We start from the raw sequence: 12,366 nt of genomic DNA, 5'->3' as shown, positions 1-12,366 counted from the left end.
CTCTTCTTCCTCCTCCCGCCAAAACTGGACACGATAGGGGGCGGTGCGGCTCGCCGGCCGGCGCCCCACCGGTGACGAGGCTAGGCCGGGGAAGCATCCCCGTGCCCTAGCGCACCCGCGTGCGGTGACAGCTCCCCGGGAGGTGGCCGGAGCTGCCTCCTCCACAGCGGCGGGCGGCGGCGCCTACGGCCGGTCGTGGTCAAGCACGACGACGGCGCAACCTACCCCAACGACTACTGCTACACCTTCCTAGCATCCCAAGGACCTGCCTACGACTACCCAAGAAGAAAGAGAGCAAGCGCAAGGAGGTGCTCACCGTGAGCAGGAGGTACGACGACGGCGGACGGAAACTGCGACGGGTTCTGGCACGCCGGCGGGGAAGCTGGGCAACAAGTGGCTAGGGTTGTTGGTGGGGTATGTATGGAGATGTGGACTGAGGGAATCGACGAGAGCGGCGGTGTGGTGGGGGAATTTTACCCGGCGGCGGCGGCTTGGACAGAAGGAGTGGCGGCGGTAAAAGAACGACTGTAAACGGGCGGCGCGGGAGCGGTAGATATACGAACGGTTTACCGCACGCATGAACGACACCGTGGCCTACCTATGGACTCGCGTGGCAAGGAGGTGGCGTAGCTGCCGCGCTGGCGGGCGACCAAGAACGGCGGCGGCGACACGTCGAGCTTGACTCTGTCATTCTCCCCCTATGTAACTCTGACGCCCGAAATCTTCAGAGCCCCATGACGGTCGAAAGTGCATCCGACAGCCCACCAGTATCTTAACCAAAGTTGTAGATAATCTTGAGCTTTTGAATTCATATATAAACCTTTGCCCGAGATAAGCATCTGAAAGTCTTCAAATTTGAATTTTTCTCTGGCACATAACTGAATCCTTCTGTTCTTCCATTCAGTTTCGTCAGTCAATCAATGTGGTCATTTGCCCGACTTGGTGAATCATTTCAGTGGTTCAAATCCTTTTATTTTGGTCCAACTTCTTCCAAATTGTGTTCTACAACATCCAAGGATTCCATTTTGCCCATAATCAGTTATACCCTTTGCACTAGATTTTGCTGAAATTGGCTCCAAACTTGACTACATACGGCTGTTTCCGACTTAGCCATTTTCAGCAAGACAGTCAACCCGTGACAATGTGCTGACTTTGAGCTTAAATTTAAATTTGTTCCCCTCACTGTTCCTGATCAACAACACCTGAAGATACTTGTCCAAAGCCCATAATTTAATATGGTATAGTTGTTTGGATCCACTTATTTGAAAAATTCAACAGAATCTAATTTCCAAAAATGAACTTTATGCTGTTTTTCTGAAATTCCTGTTGTCGGACAGGGAACAGTACTTTGATTTTTAATTTCTTTCTTTGATTTTCTTGAGGTATTTAGAACCAAATCTTGTCCCAAATCTTTATCTTTAAGTTCTAATCATCCTTACACCTCCATTCCATATTTTTGCCGAATTTTTCTGAATTTCGAATTCAAAATTCAAATTTCGGTCAAATTTGACCCGAATTTGATTTTTAGCCAATTTCTTCTCCCTTTCTTCATGAATTGCTTCCATTTCTTCAGAGCTACTTTGATGACTAAAAATGGCAGGTATTACACGTCGGATCATCCGGTGTTGAAGGATTTTTGCCTAAAACCTCTCTGGAACTTCTCAAAGAAAATATGCTTCGTCCGACGGTCAACTCCATAGGGTATTGGAACATCCAGTGTTTCCTCTGCCTCCTCAACAAATTGCTCCGACGCTTATAAAATTACCCCCATCAGATCATCCGGTGCATTTGAGATTTTTCCTATTTTTCCCGTTGTACCAATTGCTCCGATGATTGCTCCGACGCTTCTTAGGTGGGGCATCGGAATATCCAATGGTGCATTTTTCATTCCAATTCATCCAATGCAAGCACAAGGATACCGTCACTTGGATTTTCTCTATCATTTGGATGCTTCAATACCATATAATAATCCTAGATATCATGGCTTGGTCACTTAAATACCATAGCTTGATACTCGAATACCATAACTTGGATGTCAAGAATACCATCATTTGGACCTTTGCCGTGATTTGGTTTGCATTTTTGGGACTAAAAAACCTACAAGGTACATGCTAGATAAAACATTAGTCCCAATAACTATGTTGTCACTCAATTACAAAATTACAAAAGCTTAATGAGGTCATGTTTGCTACGACGACCGACCTCTAGGCATTCTATGTCCCAAGCATCAACTCATAAGCATGCGATCTGCAAGCAAGTTAATGGATGGGAAGTTCCTTGACCTCCTTTTGCCAGGAAAAGGGCACACTTCGAGTTTCAGTTTCCTGAGCTACTCATCTACATAGTGGGCACTTCAGAAGCCATGCCAGGTGCCAGCCAATCAATGCCACCGCCCCAACATGCTCTGCCGCTCCAAGCTGCATGTATCAAGCATGAAAATTCAGTACGTAATAGTACGATAGATGTCGAAATGTAAACAAACTGAAGAAAACAAATCCTAATGCAAGTTCCCCAAGCACTTATTGGAACATTTGCACAGACAGGGGGCAATTAAGTTTCTTCACAAGAATGTTTTACAGGTAATCAACTAAACATAAATCTGAGAAGAACTAGTATGACATGCTGATCAACCAGCAGTTTATTCAAGCAAAAAAAAAAGGCTATGCTAAAGGACCAAGTATTGTATTATCAAAAGCTGTCAAGCAAAGACATCTGTTTCAAAAAGGCATAAACAAGAATCAGCAGTAATATCATGCATGAAATGCAGTAGCAAGCATTGGTGGATGCACAAAATAGAACTACACTTTCAGGTCACAAATGTTATGCTTGTCTGAAAGTGAAGCCATCATATAAATATTCAGAGATGACTGAAATATTGCAAAAGATTCAGAGATGACTGAAATATTGCAAAAGATTCAGAGACGAAACTGACACAGCATTTCCTGCTACAAGCTGCAACTTTGTCTAGATATTGGCCAAACTGAAACACCATTATTACTGTATTTACAAGTATCTACAAAGATATGAACATAAAAGAAAAGACTGTCAGTTATAGGCCTAGCCTAGCTTTACAGGGGTCCTATAACTGTTGGTACTGCTGTTACTGTTGGTAGACAGGATCACATTGATGTCAAACAAGGGCTCAGATGATACACGGCTTGCAAGCTTGGAAAGTTCCCACCTCTCCTGCTCCATTCCTCTGGTCCATGAGCTCAAAAGCACCAACTTCTTCAAAATATGCCTTCTCTTTCCTCGAGTCAGGAGAGCCACCTGGGGTTTTCTTCTATAAAAGTGTTTGCAAGCTTAACAAGCAAACTAGTACATCAGTAAATATGCCTGTACCAATATTAGATTCATCACTTTGTTGCATGGTTTGGGTGGTCGTTTTGGCGCTCTGCAGGGTTTCGGTTGGGGCTGAAGATTTGCACCAGGAGCAACAAAGATACTCTCGTCCTTTGTCAAGTTTCACCAAAACATTATTAGGAGCTAAAAATCTATGAGAGTCATATAATGCCACTACAACATGGCAAACTTCATAATCAATGGGTCAAAAATCTCCATACGCTATGGGAAATTTCCCAAATAATTTTAAGAGCTGAAGTCAGTAACGGAAAGGAGCTGACAGAGTGAGGTTGGCATCAGATATCCTGCCACATGTGAATAACTAATCCAAACGTCAGCACAAATCCATGTGCAAGAGAACAGGTAGCTCATGCCCTGGCTCTACATTTCTTTACATTGCAATTTTGGGTGGGGGTTGTTCCTGTCCGTTCTGGTTCGAGGTGGTATATAGCAGTGGCTGGGATGAGGTGGGCAGAAGACTGCAAATTGTCACTGCCTATGCGACCATCAATCAGCACCCAAAATTCATAGCAAGGAAATGCTGGAACAGCAGATCAGAGATTTGACAGTTCCCAAATCCCCATTGCAAATGGCTTCATAATCTTTCATGCCCAATTTCACCTCAAACAGTCAAAAGTGATTGATAGCAGATATTGAACAGCAATGGGTATTGGGTAGTGATATGGTAGCCTTCCAGAGGCACCACTACTATCAAAAAGATTCTTCCAATAATGTGGTTATAAAATTCATTAATCAACCAGCATCCAAAATTTTGATCATGTTGGTGCCAGCAGGATCAGAACCTTTATCTGTAGGCACATGCCTAGCCTTTGAGAATCTGCTGTTGTGCATAGTCTCATATGTCATGAACATTAAGAACTCGAGAAACAGGCACCTATCTATGTCCTCGTTGTTAGCCTGGGGATCATTCTCCATTTCCCTTTGTGCCCAATCAATTATATTTCTAGTAGCATCATCAAAAACAAAAGAATCTTCTCTGAGCTTCTCAGCCCACATAAGGGCTCTCTTCCCAAACCCTTGCTTGCAGAAATGAGAAAGGAAAACATTAAGTGTGATAGTGTTTGGTTGAAAAGCCATCTTAATCAGCCTGCCAGTCAGTATCATAGCTCGATCAAGAACATCACTGCAAATGCCATCCATCAATGTATTGTATGTAACTGAATTAGGATGACAACCCATAGCAACAAGCTCATCTAACACCTTCCCTGCTTGGTTCAACATATGGTTGCTGCAGAGGCTATGCATCCAAATATTATATGTGAAAATATCTGGTTCACAACCAGCTGCAAACATCTTATTCATGAAATTCATAGCGCCGTTCATATCCTGAGCCCTGCAATAAGCATTGATTATCGTATTGTATGTCACTGTGTCCGGGATTAGACCATTACTGCACATGTCCAATAAATGGTTGTCCACCATCTTCAAGTTTCCTTCTCTGCACAAACCGTCGATTAGAATGTTGCTTGTGTAAACATCAGGAACAAGGCCACTCTGCCTCATCTTCTGCTGTAACTTCAAAGCTTCAGACATATTGCCTGCCCGACAAAATGCAGATATGATGGAGTTGTAAGTAATATTGTTCGGTACAAGTCCTCTTGTTGTCATCTCAGCAAATGCCTGATAAGCCTCATTCACATAATCTAATCGGCATAGGCCATTGACATATGCTGAGAAGGCAATAAAATCAGGCTGCAGACCTATTTTTTCCATATCATCCCAACATTTCAAAGCACGGACTGCATCACCCTCTCTGAAGGATGCATCCAAGTAGATAGTAAATGATGTGCTTAGACAATATCCCTTACTGACCATGTGTTCTAGAACAAGCTGCGCCTCATCAAGCCTTCCTTGATTGCACAGCCCCATTACCAAGTAACAAAAAGTATGTGTTGAAGGTGCCAGTCCCAACTTGTTCATAATTCTATATACTTGAAAAGCTGCGTCATGGAGTCCCTCCTTGCTATAAGCAGCAATCAACGCATTAAATCCAGCAACACTAACAGGAACACCCTGCTCAATAGCACCGCGCAGAAGCTCCCAGGCACCATCCAATCGGCCATCCCAACAAAGCCTACAGACCAACACATCCAAGTCATCAGCCGTATCTGAACAAAACATTTCACGGTCATGGACTAACTGGGCAGCATGCCCAAACTTGTAGGATCCAGCAGCAAGAATGTTGAAGGTGCAGGAATCCGGCACTAATCCCCTCACTTTCATCTCCTTATAGGCCGCACTGGCCTCATCCATCTGTCCGGTCTTTGCATACCCGTCAATCAAGACATTGAAGGTGATTGTATTTGCTTTGATCCCCACCTGTGCCATCTCATCGAACAGGCTCCTCGCTTCCACCATCCTCCCCTCATGGCACAGAACATCCACCAGTATGTTATAGGTCACAACCGTTGGCTCACATCCTGCCCTGCGCATTTCCTCAAACAGTTTGAAGGCGTCCCCCGACCACCCAAACAAACAATGCCCCTTGATGAGGATGTTATAGCTGCACACATCCGGGACGATACTGAACTTCTTTTCCATGACCCCAAGCAGCCCGGAGGCGACGCGCAGCATCCCCCTGTGGCAGAACCCGAGGATCATGGCGCTGAAGATGGCAAGGCTCGGGCGCGGTCCCCTCGTGGCCATTTCCTCGAACACGTTCCAGGCAGCGCGAACCTCCCCGCTGCGGAAGAGAAGGCGCAGCAATGCCGCCAGCGCGGAGAGGCTGGGCGTATTCCCGGAGCGACGGACGCGCGCGAGCACCTGGAGCGCCTCGGCCGCCATGCCCGCGGCGAGGAACGCGTGGAGCGCGAGCCGGAGCGCGGCGTACCGCACGCGAGCGCTTCCGCCGGTGCTTCCGTAGGAGGATGACCAGGAAAGGAGGTCCGGGGAGGCGGCCGGGAGGAGCGCCGCGAGGAGGACCGCGGCGAAGGGGCGGAGCGCTGACGCCGATGCCGCGAGGCGGGATGCGGCGGCGAAGCGGGCAGCGAGTGGGGTGGAGGAAGGGGAGCCAGAGGAGCGTGGGGGGCTGACGGCGTGAAGGGCGAGGTGGCATAACGGGGCGGTCTTGAGGAGGCGCGCGAGTGCGAGGAGGGCGTCGTGGCGGAGCGACGCCGGCAGCGAGAGGACGCGGCGGTGGTCGGGATGGAGGAACTGCGCGGTTGGATCGTAGGAGGAGGTGGTGGTAGCCGTTGAGAGGAGGCGGTGGAGGGCGACGAGAAGAGGGTGCGGTGTTTTGGGTTGCCTCGCCGCCGCGGCGAGGAGGCGCATCTGGCGCGGCGGCGGCGGGAGGAGGAGGTGGGAGAGGGAAACGGAAACAAGTGGACGAGGGTGCTGGACGAGGCGGTCAATGGCCGACGCTGGGGTGCTGTGGCCACTCGGGCCAAGGAGCTCCCGGCGGCGGCGCGCCAGTCGGCTCGCCACAGCGGCGGCTCATGGGTCTGCAAAGGGACCTCCTTTCCTGGTCATCAGTATCACTGAACCTGAAGCACAATGGCTTCCTCTATTCAGTTTCGTCAGAGAAGGAGTAGCAGTAAAGTGCTGCTGCTGTTGCTCTTGAATTCGCTTTTCCCTTTGGTTATTCTCTGAATTCCCTAGTTTACTTGTTCCGAAACACATAACAGTTGCTGAGGGAACAATGTAGAGAAAGGAATGCTTTTCCTGAATTTCTATCTCAACGGATGCCCCGGTAGTACAATCACAATTTCTTCTAGACACAATTAGGGGTGTTTGGCTCCAAGAGGGCTAAAATTTAGCCCTATCGCATCGGATGTTTAGATAGTATTAAATATAGTCTAATTATAAAACTAATTACACAGATGGAGTCTAATTCGTGAGACAAATCTATTAAGCCTAATTAGTCCATGATTTGACAATATGGTGCTACAGCGATCATTTACTAATGATGGATTAATTAGGCTTAATAGAATCGTCTTGCGAATTAGCCTAGGGGTTCTGCAATTAGTTTTATAATTACCTCATGTTTAGTCCTCCTAATTAGCATCCGAACATCCGATGTGACAGGGCTAAACTTTAGCCCCTGGTGTCCAAACATCTCTTAGTCATTGACTGCATCCGTTTGTGCAAAAGTTCACTTAAGCCACCCTAGTCTCAAATCTCCAACTCAACTTTGAGCAAATTCGGACGATATTTAAGAGATAAGTATTATGTTAAATTTTGAACTTAACAATATCTTGATAGAGAAACCAACTTGCTTCTAAAACTGAACACATCTTAATAAAACTATTACTGTATAAATCTGTAACCTTCAGTATTTCAGTAGTAGCAGAGAATGACCAAGGGTTGCTGTCAGGATTCAGGAATTCGAGACATACCAGTCTCATCTCTAAACAAACAAATGTAGCTAATAAAACAAACTCCAATACCATTCTCCACATCATTCAAGCACAAAAATGTAGCTTGAATATGAATGTAAGTAAGCAACAAGGCAGTAATATCTGTATGGGTATCTGTAGGTTGGGTCCCTGTGCTTCAGGCCCAGGACAACAATGTTGCCTCCCAGCACTTGACGCTCCAAACTGGCACCAAGCGGCCTCCTAGACTCCCAGCATCTATATAACCTTCTTCTTCCATGTACAGCATCACAAGAAATGGAAGTACTCGATGCATCTGGACTGATCGATCGGCAGCAACGTCCGCGGCAGAGCACCAGAGCTGCTGGACGAAGCGCTTGCTCCTGAAACATTGTCAATCTCAATCATAAACGGACCGCTACTTGTAGGTGACGATGTGTCTGTCCACTGAAACTGGCTTGCATAGGGGTTCCTCTCTGGTTGTTGGTTGGCTCTGTAAGAATGTATGCTCGGGGATTGCGGCAGAGCAGAGGAAGTCAAGAATGTGTGTTGCTCGCTGGCGGTCTGCGGGCTGAAGCAGATTGATACTGCCTTTCTTGAAGATGACTGCGCTGTGGTATCTCTAGTGCCTCCAATGGGAGCTGAACTGGTGCTGCAGGTGTGATGGTTGAAATAAGTGACGGAGAACAATGGTGGATCGCTGGTGTCCTTCTGCTGGACTTGCTTTGTGGCAGGGCACTTCATGTCGTTCTTGTAGGTGCATCTGTAATAGAACCTGAAAATAGAATGCCATGAACACAAAATTTCACTTCAAAGGGAAAGAGATGAATTGTTTGCCAAAATGTGGAGTGCAATCTAAATACCTTTTCTAACAAGCTTACAATAGTTGCATTTAAGAGGATACACATTAGTTTCCATTTTTACAATAATCTTAGTGCTAAGGGCATGTCCTCCACTAATAAAATTAGCAAGATGACACCAGAATCTGACAGCAGGGGACTTCATGCCATTCTGCCCACTTACAGTATTCATAAGAAGATTCACAGAATTTCATTATTTTGAAATACAATTTTTACAACTTAACATACCTGCAGTTAGTGTTAAATCTGGCACAGTTCTGTTAAAGTTTCCTTTGAACGGTTGAAAATCTTTTAAAGACTTGCAATTTAGTGTACCCAGTACCCACTGGTCTTGTCCTTTTCTTTTTCTTGAAAGTTCTTAAGAATTCTGGAACTGAACTTTGCATTAAGATGCATATGTCAAAGGTCTGCTTCCCTTTAGCTCAGTAAGTGGGTAAGTGAAAAAAGTGAAAGATTAGCCATGTCCTTTCCCCCTCCGTCAACATTCAGTCTACCTAAATTAGGTGGAACAGCATCAATAAACATACTCTCAAGATCTTTTCTTCTACTGCATCCAATGCCTTTTCTTCTACGTGCTCTTAATGGGCTAACAAGATATATGGGGTCTGCACCACCGGCATGCATACTAATAGCTGAAAACTTGATTTGAAAACAAGTGTGCTAAACAAATGAGGGAACATTTAGCCTGCTAGTGAAGTATTAGATTTCAAATGAGTCGCCAATGACAGGTAATAAAGGTGGCCAACTTGTGAATTGTATATTCATACAGGAAGTTACACTTTGCAAGTTTCGTTTGTCTAGTTGAGTTGTCAATTAAGAAAGAGATTGGCACTGCAAGGGCTATTTTCCTAGTCTAGGAGTCATTACATAAAACAATTTTTATTTGGCAAACATTTCTTTTCTTTCAATCAATCAAGGGGTATGGCGACACCTGTCCACCGACAATTCTACCGAGTGACTAGTAGACAACTGCACAGTTTGATATGTCCTTCATCCCCTGGTATACAAACGCTAGGCGCACTAAGAAGCAATGTGATTTGAGGCAGAAAAAGTAGCTGGCCCACAAACTGAACATACAAAGACTATATATTGACCAAAAGCAAGAGATTTTTCTCTATTTGTGGGCAACTTTATTATATTTTAGGTAATGTAAAAATTGGAGTTAATTACATGAAGTGGTCTGCTACCGGATTTGTTCTCCACGTAGACGCGTGAACCTATGGTATTCCAAATTCCATACAAAGTTAGCAGGCCCTTCGTGAATTGCAAATTTATCAAGTTAGCACTAGACAAAATGAACCGGAAATGAAGAAAGATTCTTCAGTGCACGAACTAAACGGCCGAAACTGGACTGGTCAAGATTTATGCCCATGGAACTACCGGAACACGCTACATTTAAGAAGTAAACCACAACAGTAGATAAACAAGGCAAAGCTTGTTCCTAAATTCCAAATATCTGTGGTAAACACTCTCAGTCACCAAGCAACAGGTCCCATAAGTTCACTCCAGATCTAATAATAACCAAATTAACCATTATTTGCGACACTGGAATCATGGCAACAGTAAGAGAAGTTCTTGCACACAAAGGGGATGCATGCATGACCTGAACGAAAGAAACCCGCTTATTTGGGGAACAAACTGCATGGCAAAGAGGGACTATGAACCTTGGGAAGTTGGAGTTGGAGAGCTTCTTCTCGCCGTACTTCCTCCACTGGTGCCCGTCGTCATAAGGTGCGTAAGTATCCGAGGTCCAGGTGCGCTCATCTTTCCTGGTTATTTTTTTTACAGAACAGAAATTGAAGAAAAGGCACGATGAAACTGAAATCCGCGCAAATTTCAAAGCAGGGGCAAATTGAGGAAGCTACACTTCCAAGTACCTGATCCTTTGGTGCTGGGTTCTGGCAGCCCTGTTGGATCCCAACTCGCAGGGATAAGGAGGAACAGAGTCCAGAGCCATGGCGAGGATGATGGAGCAGAGAAGCGGAGGGAGGCTGCTGGACTGATGAAGAGGGAGGGAGGAGACGTTTCTTGGGGGACTTCGGCAGCCTGCGCTTGGAGACTCTGACCTCCTTTATTTATAGCATTAAACAACGACGGTGCAGGAGCATTCTTCAACGTTAACACGCGTCGCAGACTCTGGAGCTCCCCTTAACGGCGCTGCACTTCCTCTTCATGCGTTTTTGTTTTTTCGTTCTCCATGGTAGAACAGAAAACTTCTTTATACCTTGTTCCTTCTCTCTAGATGTCAAATGATTTCATAAATAATAGAAGTAAATTTTAAAAATTTAATGGTACGCGTCTCTCCTGCATGTTTGAGAAAAAATTAAAAAGATTAGCAATGTTGGCCCCTAACAAAGGGAAAAAAATTGACCTTCTGTCTCTACCCCTCTCTAATCAGTGACGGAACGGAGATGAACTGACGGAGTGAGGCTGCCATCAGATAGCCCGCCACATCTGAATAACTAATGCAAGCATCAATACAAATCCATGTGCAAGAGAACAGCTAGCAAGCTGATGCACTGGCTCTGCATTTCTTTACATTTCTGAACACTCTCATCTTGGTCTTATATTACTTGTTAAATAAAAAGGAAGCGCAACTTTATTACAAAATCTTGGGTTTGGTGGATCAATCTCCACCGCCACAGGCTAGCATAGGGACCAATAAAGAGCATATTATACTACATCCCTTGGAACAACTTTCACCAAGTAGTCTTTTTCAAAGCAGTACCAAGAGAGAAGAATAAATAGAAAGAAAATAATCCTGTGAATGACTCCTGATTAAGTAGTATTAGTTACATTGCTAATGACCTTATAGAAAGAAAACATTGCTCTATAGGAACTGTTGAAAATGAGATGATTTAAGTATTTCTTTCCAATATTAATATTAACCACACTTGGCAAGTTGCAAGGTGTTTCTACACTCTTCTCTAAAAACTTAAATACACAAACCTTAAAGCAACACCGCTAATAGTGGACCAGCGAGTGTTTTTCACTTTTTAAGTAGGGCAGCAATCCAACATTCTTTTTGCGAAAGACACCAAAAGGTGCCTCATATCTGATTTATATCAAGGAAAACAATAGGAGGTACAAATGAAGGACAACTCGACACAAAACAATATCTAAAAAATAAAAATATACTGAAGAACTGGTCGTCTTCTTCTTTCGATTGTTCATCATCCACCGAAGCTTGAAAAGTGCACTGGTAAGGCAGAAGGGAAAAGGACACCTGCCAACACCCTCGCTATACAAGGCTTTGAAGACTGCAAAAACCACTCACCGCTAATAACGATATCTTGAAACCATTGAAAAAACATCAGCTAGGGAAACACCCCAAGCAACACAAGCTTACAATCCATCATCACCAAAACAGAGGGTTGAAGAAACCGAATCTTGTCGTAGACCAAACTGAAAGAAGAGGTCGAAGTTGCCACTACAAACAACCAAAGTTGCCACTACAAACAGCCAACTGCATCTCCTAATTGACATACCAACTGCAAAGATCTGGAGAGAACCTACAGATCTAGCAATACCAACTCTCACTGGCCCTTCGTCTGCGTCGGATTGGACGTTGTCGAGGTAGGGAGAGGCCGGAGAGACCTTATTTCAAAACATCATTGTCGCCACCACTTCGTCGATGTCGCTGAAGAAACAACCCTAGAAGAAAAAAAAACTAAAAGACTAGATGTGAAAAGAATGGGTCCCCGCTCCTCCACCCACCAGTGAGGCCGCCGGAGGGACAGAGGAAGGGGACTGAGGCGGCGGCTTTTAGTGGCGGCACCAAAAACCTACTGTTGCTATTGGTTACTATAATCTAGCAATCCAATATTTTC

At 45.0% G+C, this 12,366-nt stretch overlaps 2 protein-coding genes across 2 annotated transcripts; both read right to left on the bottom strand.

Annotated features, from left to right (window-relative positions):
- Positions 1-2,065: 2,065 nt before the first annotated feature.
- On the bottom strand, positions 2,066-6,897 carry LOC101753611 (pentatricopeptide repeat-containing protein At1g09900). Its single transcript, XM_004978468.3, has 2 exons — positions 3,182-6,897; positions 2,066-2,417 (listed from the first exon to the last, which is right to left on the bottom strand). Exon 1 carries the CDS (start codon positions 6,631-6,633, stop codon positions 4,096-4,098), a length of 2,538 nt encoding a protein of 845 aa, XP_004978525.1. The 5' UTR covers positions 6,634-6,897; the 3' UTR covers positions 2,066-2,417; positions 3,182-4,095.
- Positions 6,898-7,596: 699 nt separating this feature from the next.
- Positions 7,597-10,598, bottom strand: LOC101753203 (probable WRKY transcription factor 64). Its single transcript, XM_004978467.2, has 3 exons — positions 10,414-10,598; positions 10,201-10,305; positions 7,597-8,451 (listed from the first exon to the last, which is right to left on the bottom strand). Exons 1-3 carry the CDS (start codon positions 10,491-10,493, stop codon positions 7,965-7,967), a joined length of 672 nt encoding a protein of 223 aa, XP_004978524.1. The 5' UTR covers positions 10,494-10,598; the 3' UTR covers positions 7,597-7,964.
- Positions 10,599-12,366: the final 1,768 nt, after the last annotated feature.

The sequence above is a fragment of the Setaria italica genome, chromosome VIII (assembly GCF_000263155.2).
Source record: "Setaria italica strain Yugu1 chromosome VIII, Setaria_italica_v2.0, whole genome shotgun sequence".
Classification (NCBI taxonomy): domain Eukaryota; kingdom Viridiplantae; phylum Streptophyta; class Magnoliopsida; order Poales; family Poaceae; genus Setaria; species Setaria italica.
This window is presented reverse-complemented; position numbering and strand designations above follow the sequence as displayed.

Coding starts and splice junctions, on each gene's coding strand:
- LOC101753611 (XM_004978468.3), bottom strand. CDS start 6,633: ATGCGCCTCCTCGCCGCGGCGGCGAGGCAACCCAAAACACCGCACCCT.
- LOC101753203 (XM_004978467.2), bottom strand. CDS start 10,493: ATGGCTCTGGACTCTGTTCCTCCTTATCCCTGCGAGTTGGGATCCAAC. Junction 10,306..10,413: donor ACCCAGCACCAAAGGATCAG/GTACTTGGAAGT, acceptor AAAAATAACCAG/GAAAGATGAGCGCACCTGGA. Junction 8,452..10,200: donor TCCAACTCCAACTTCCCAAG/GTTCATAGTCCC, acceptor TTCTATTTTCAG/GTTCTATTACAGATGCACCT.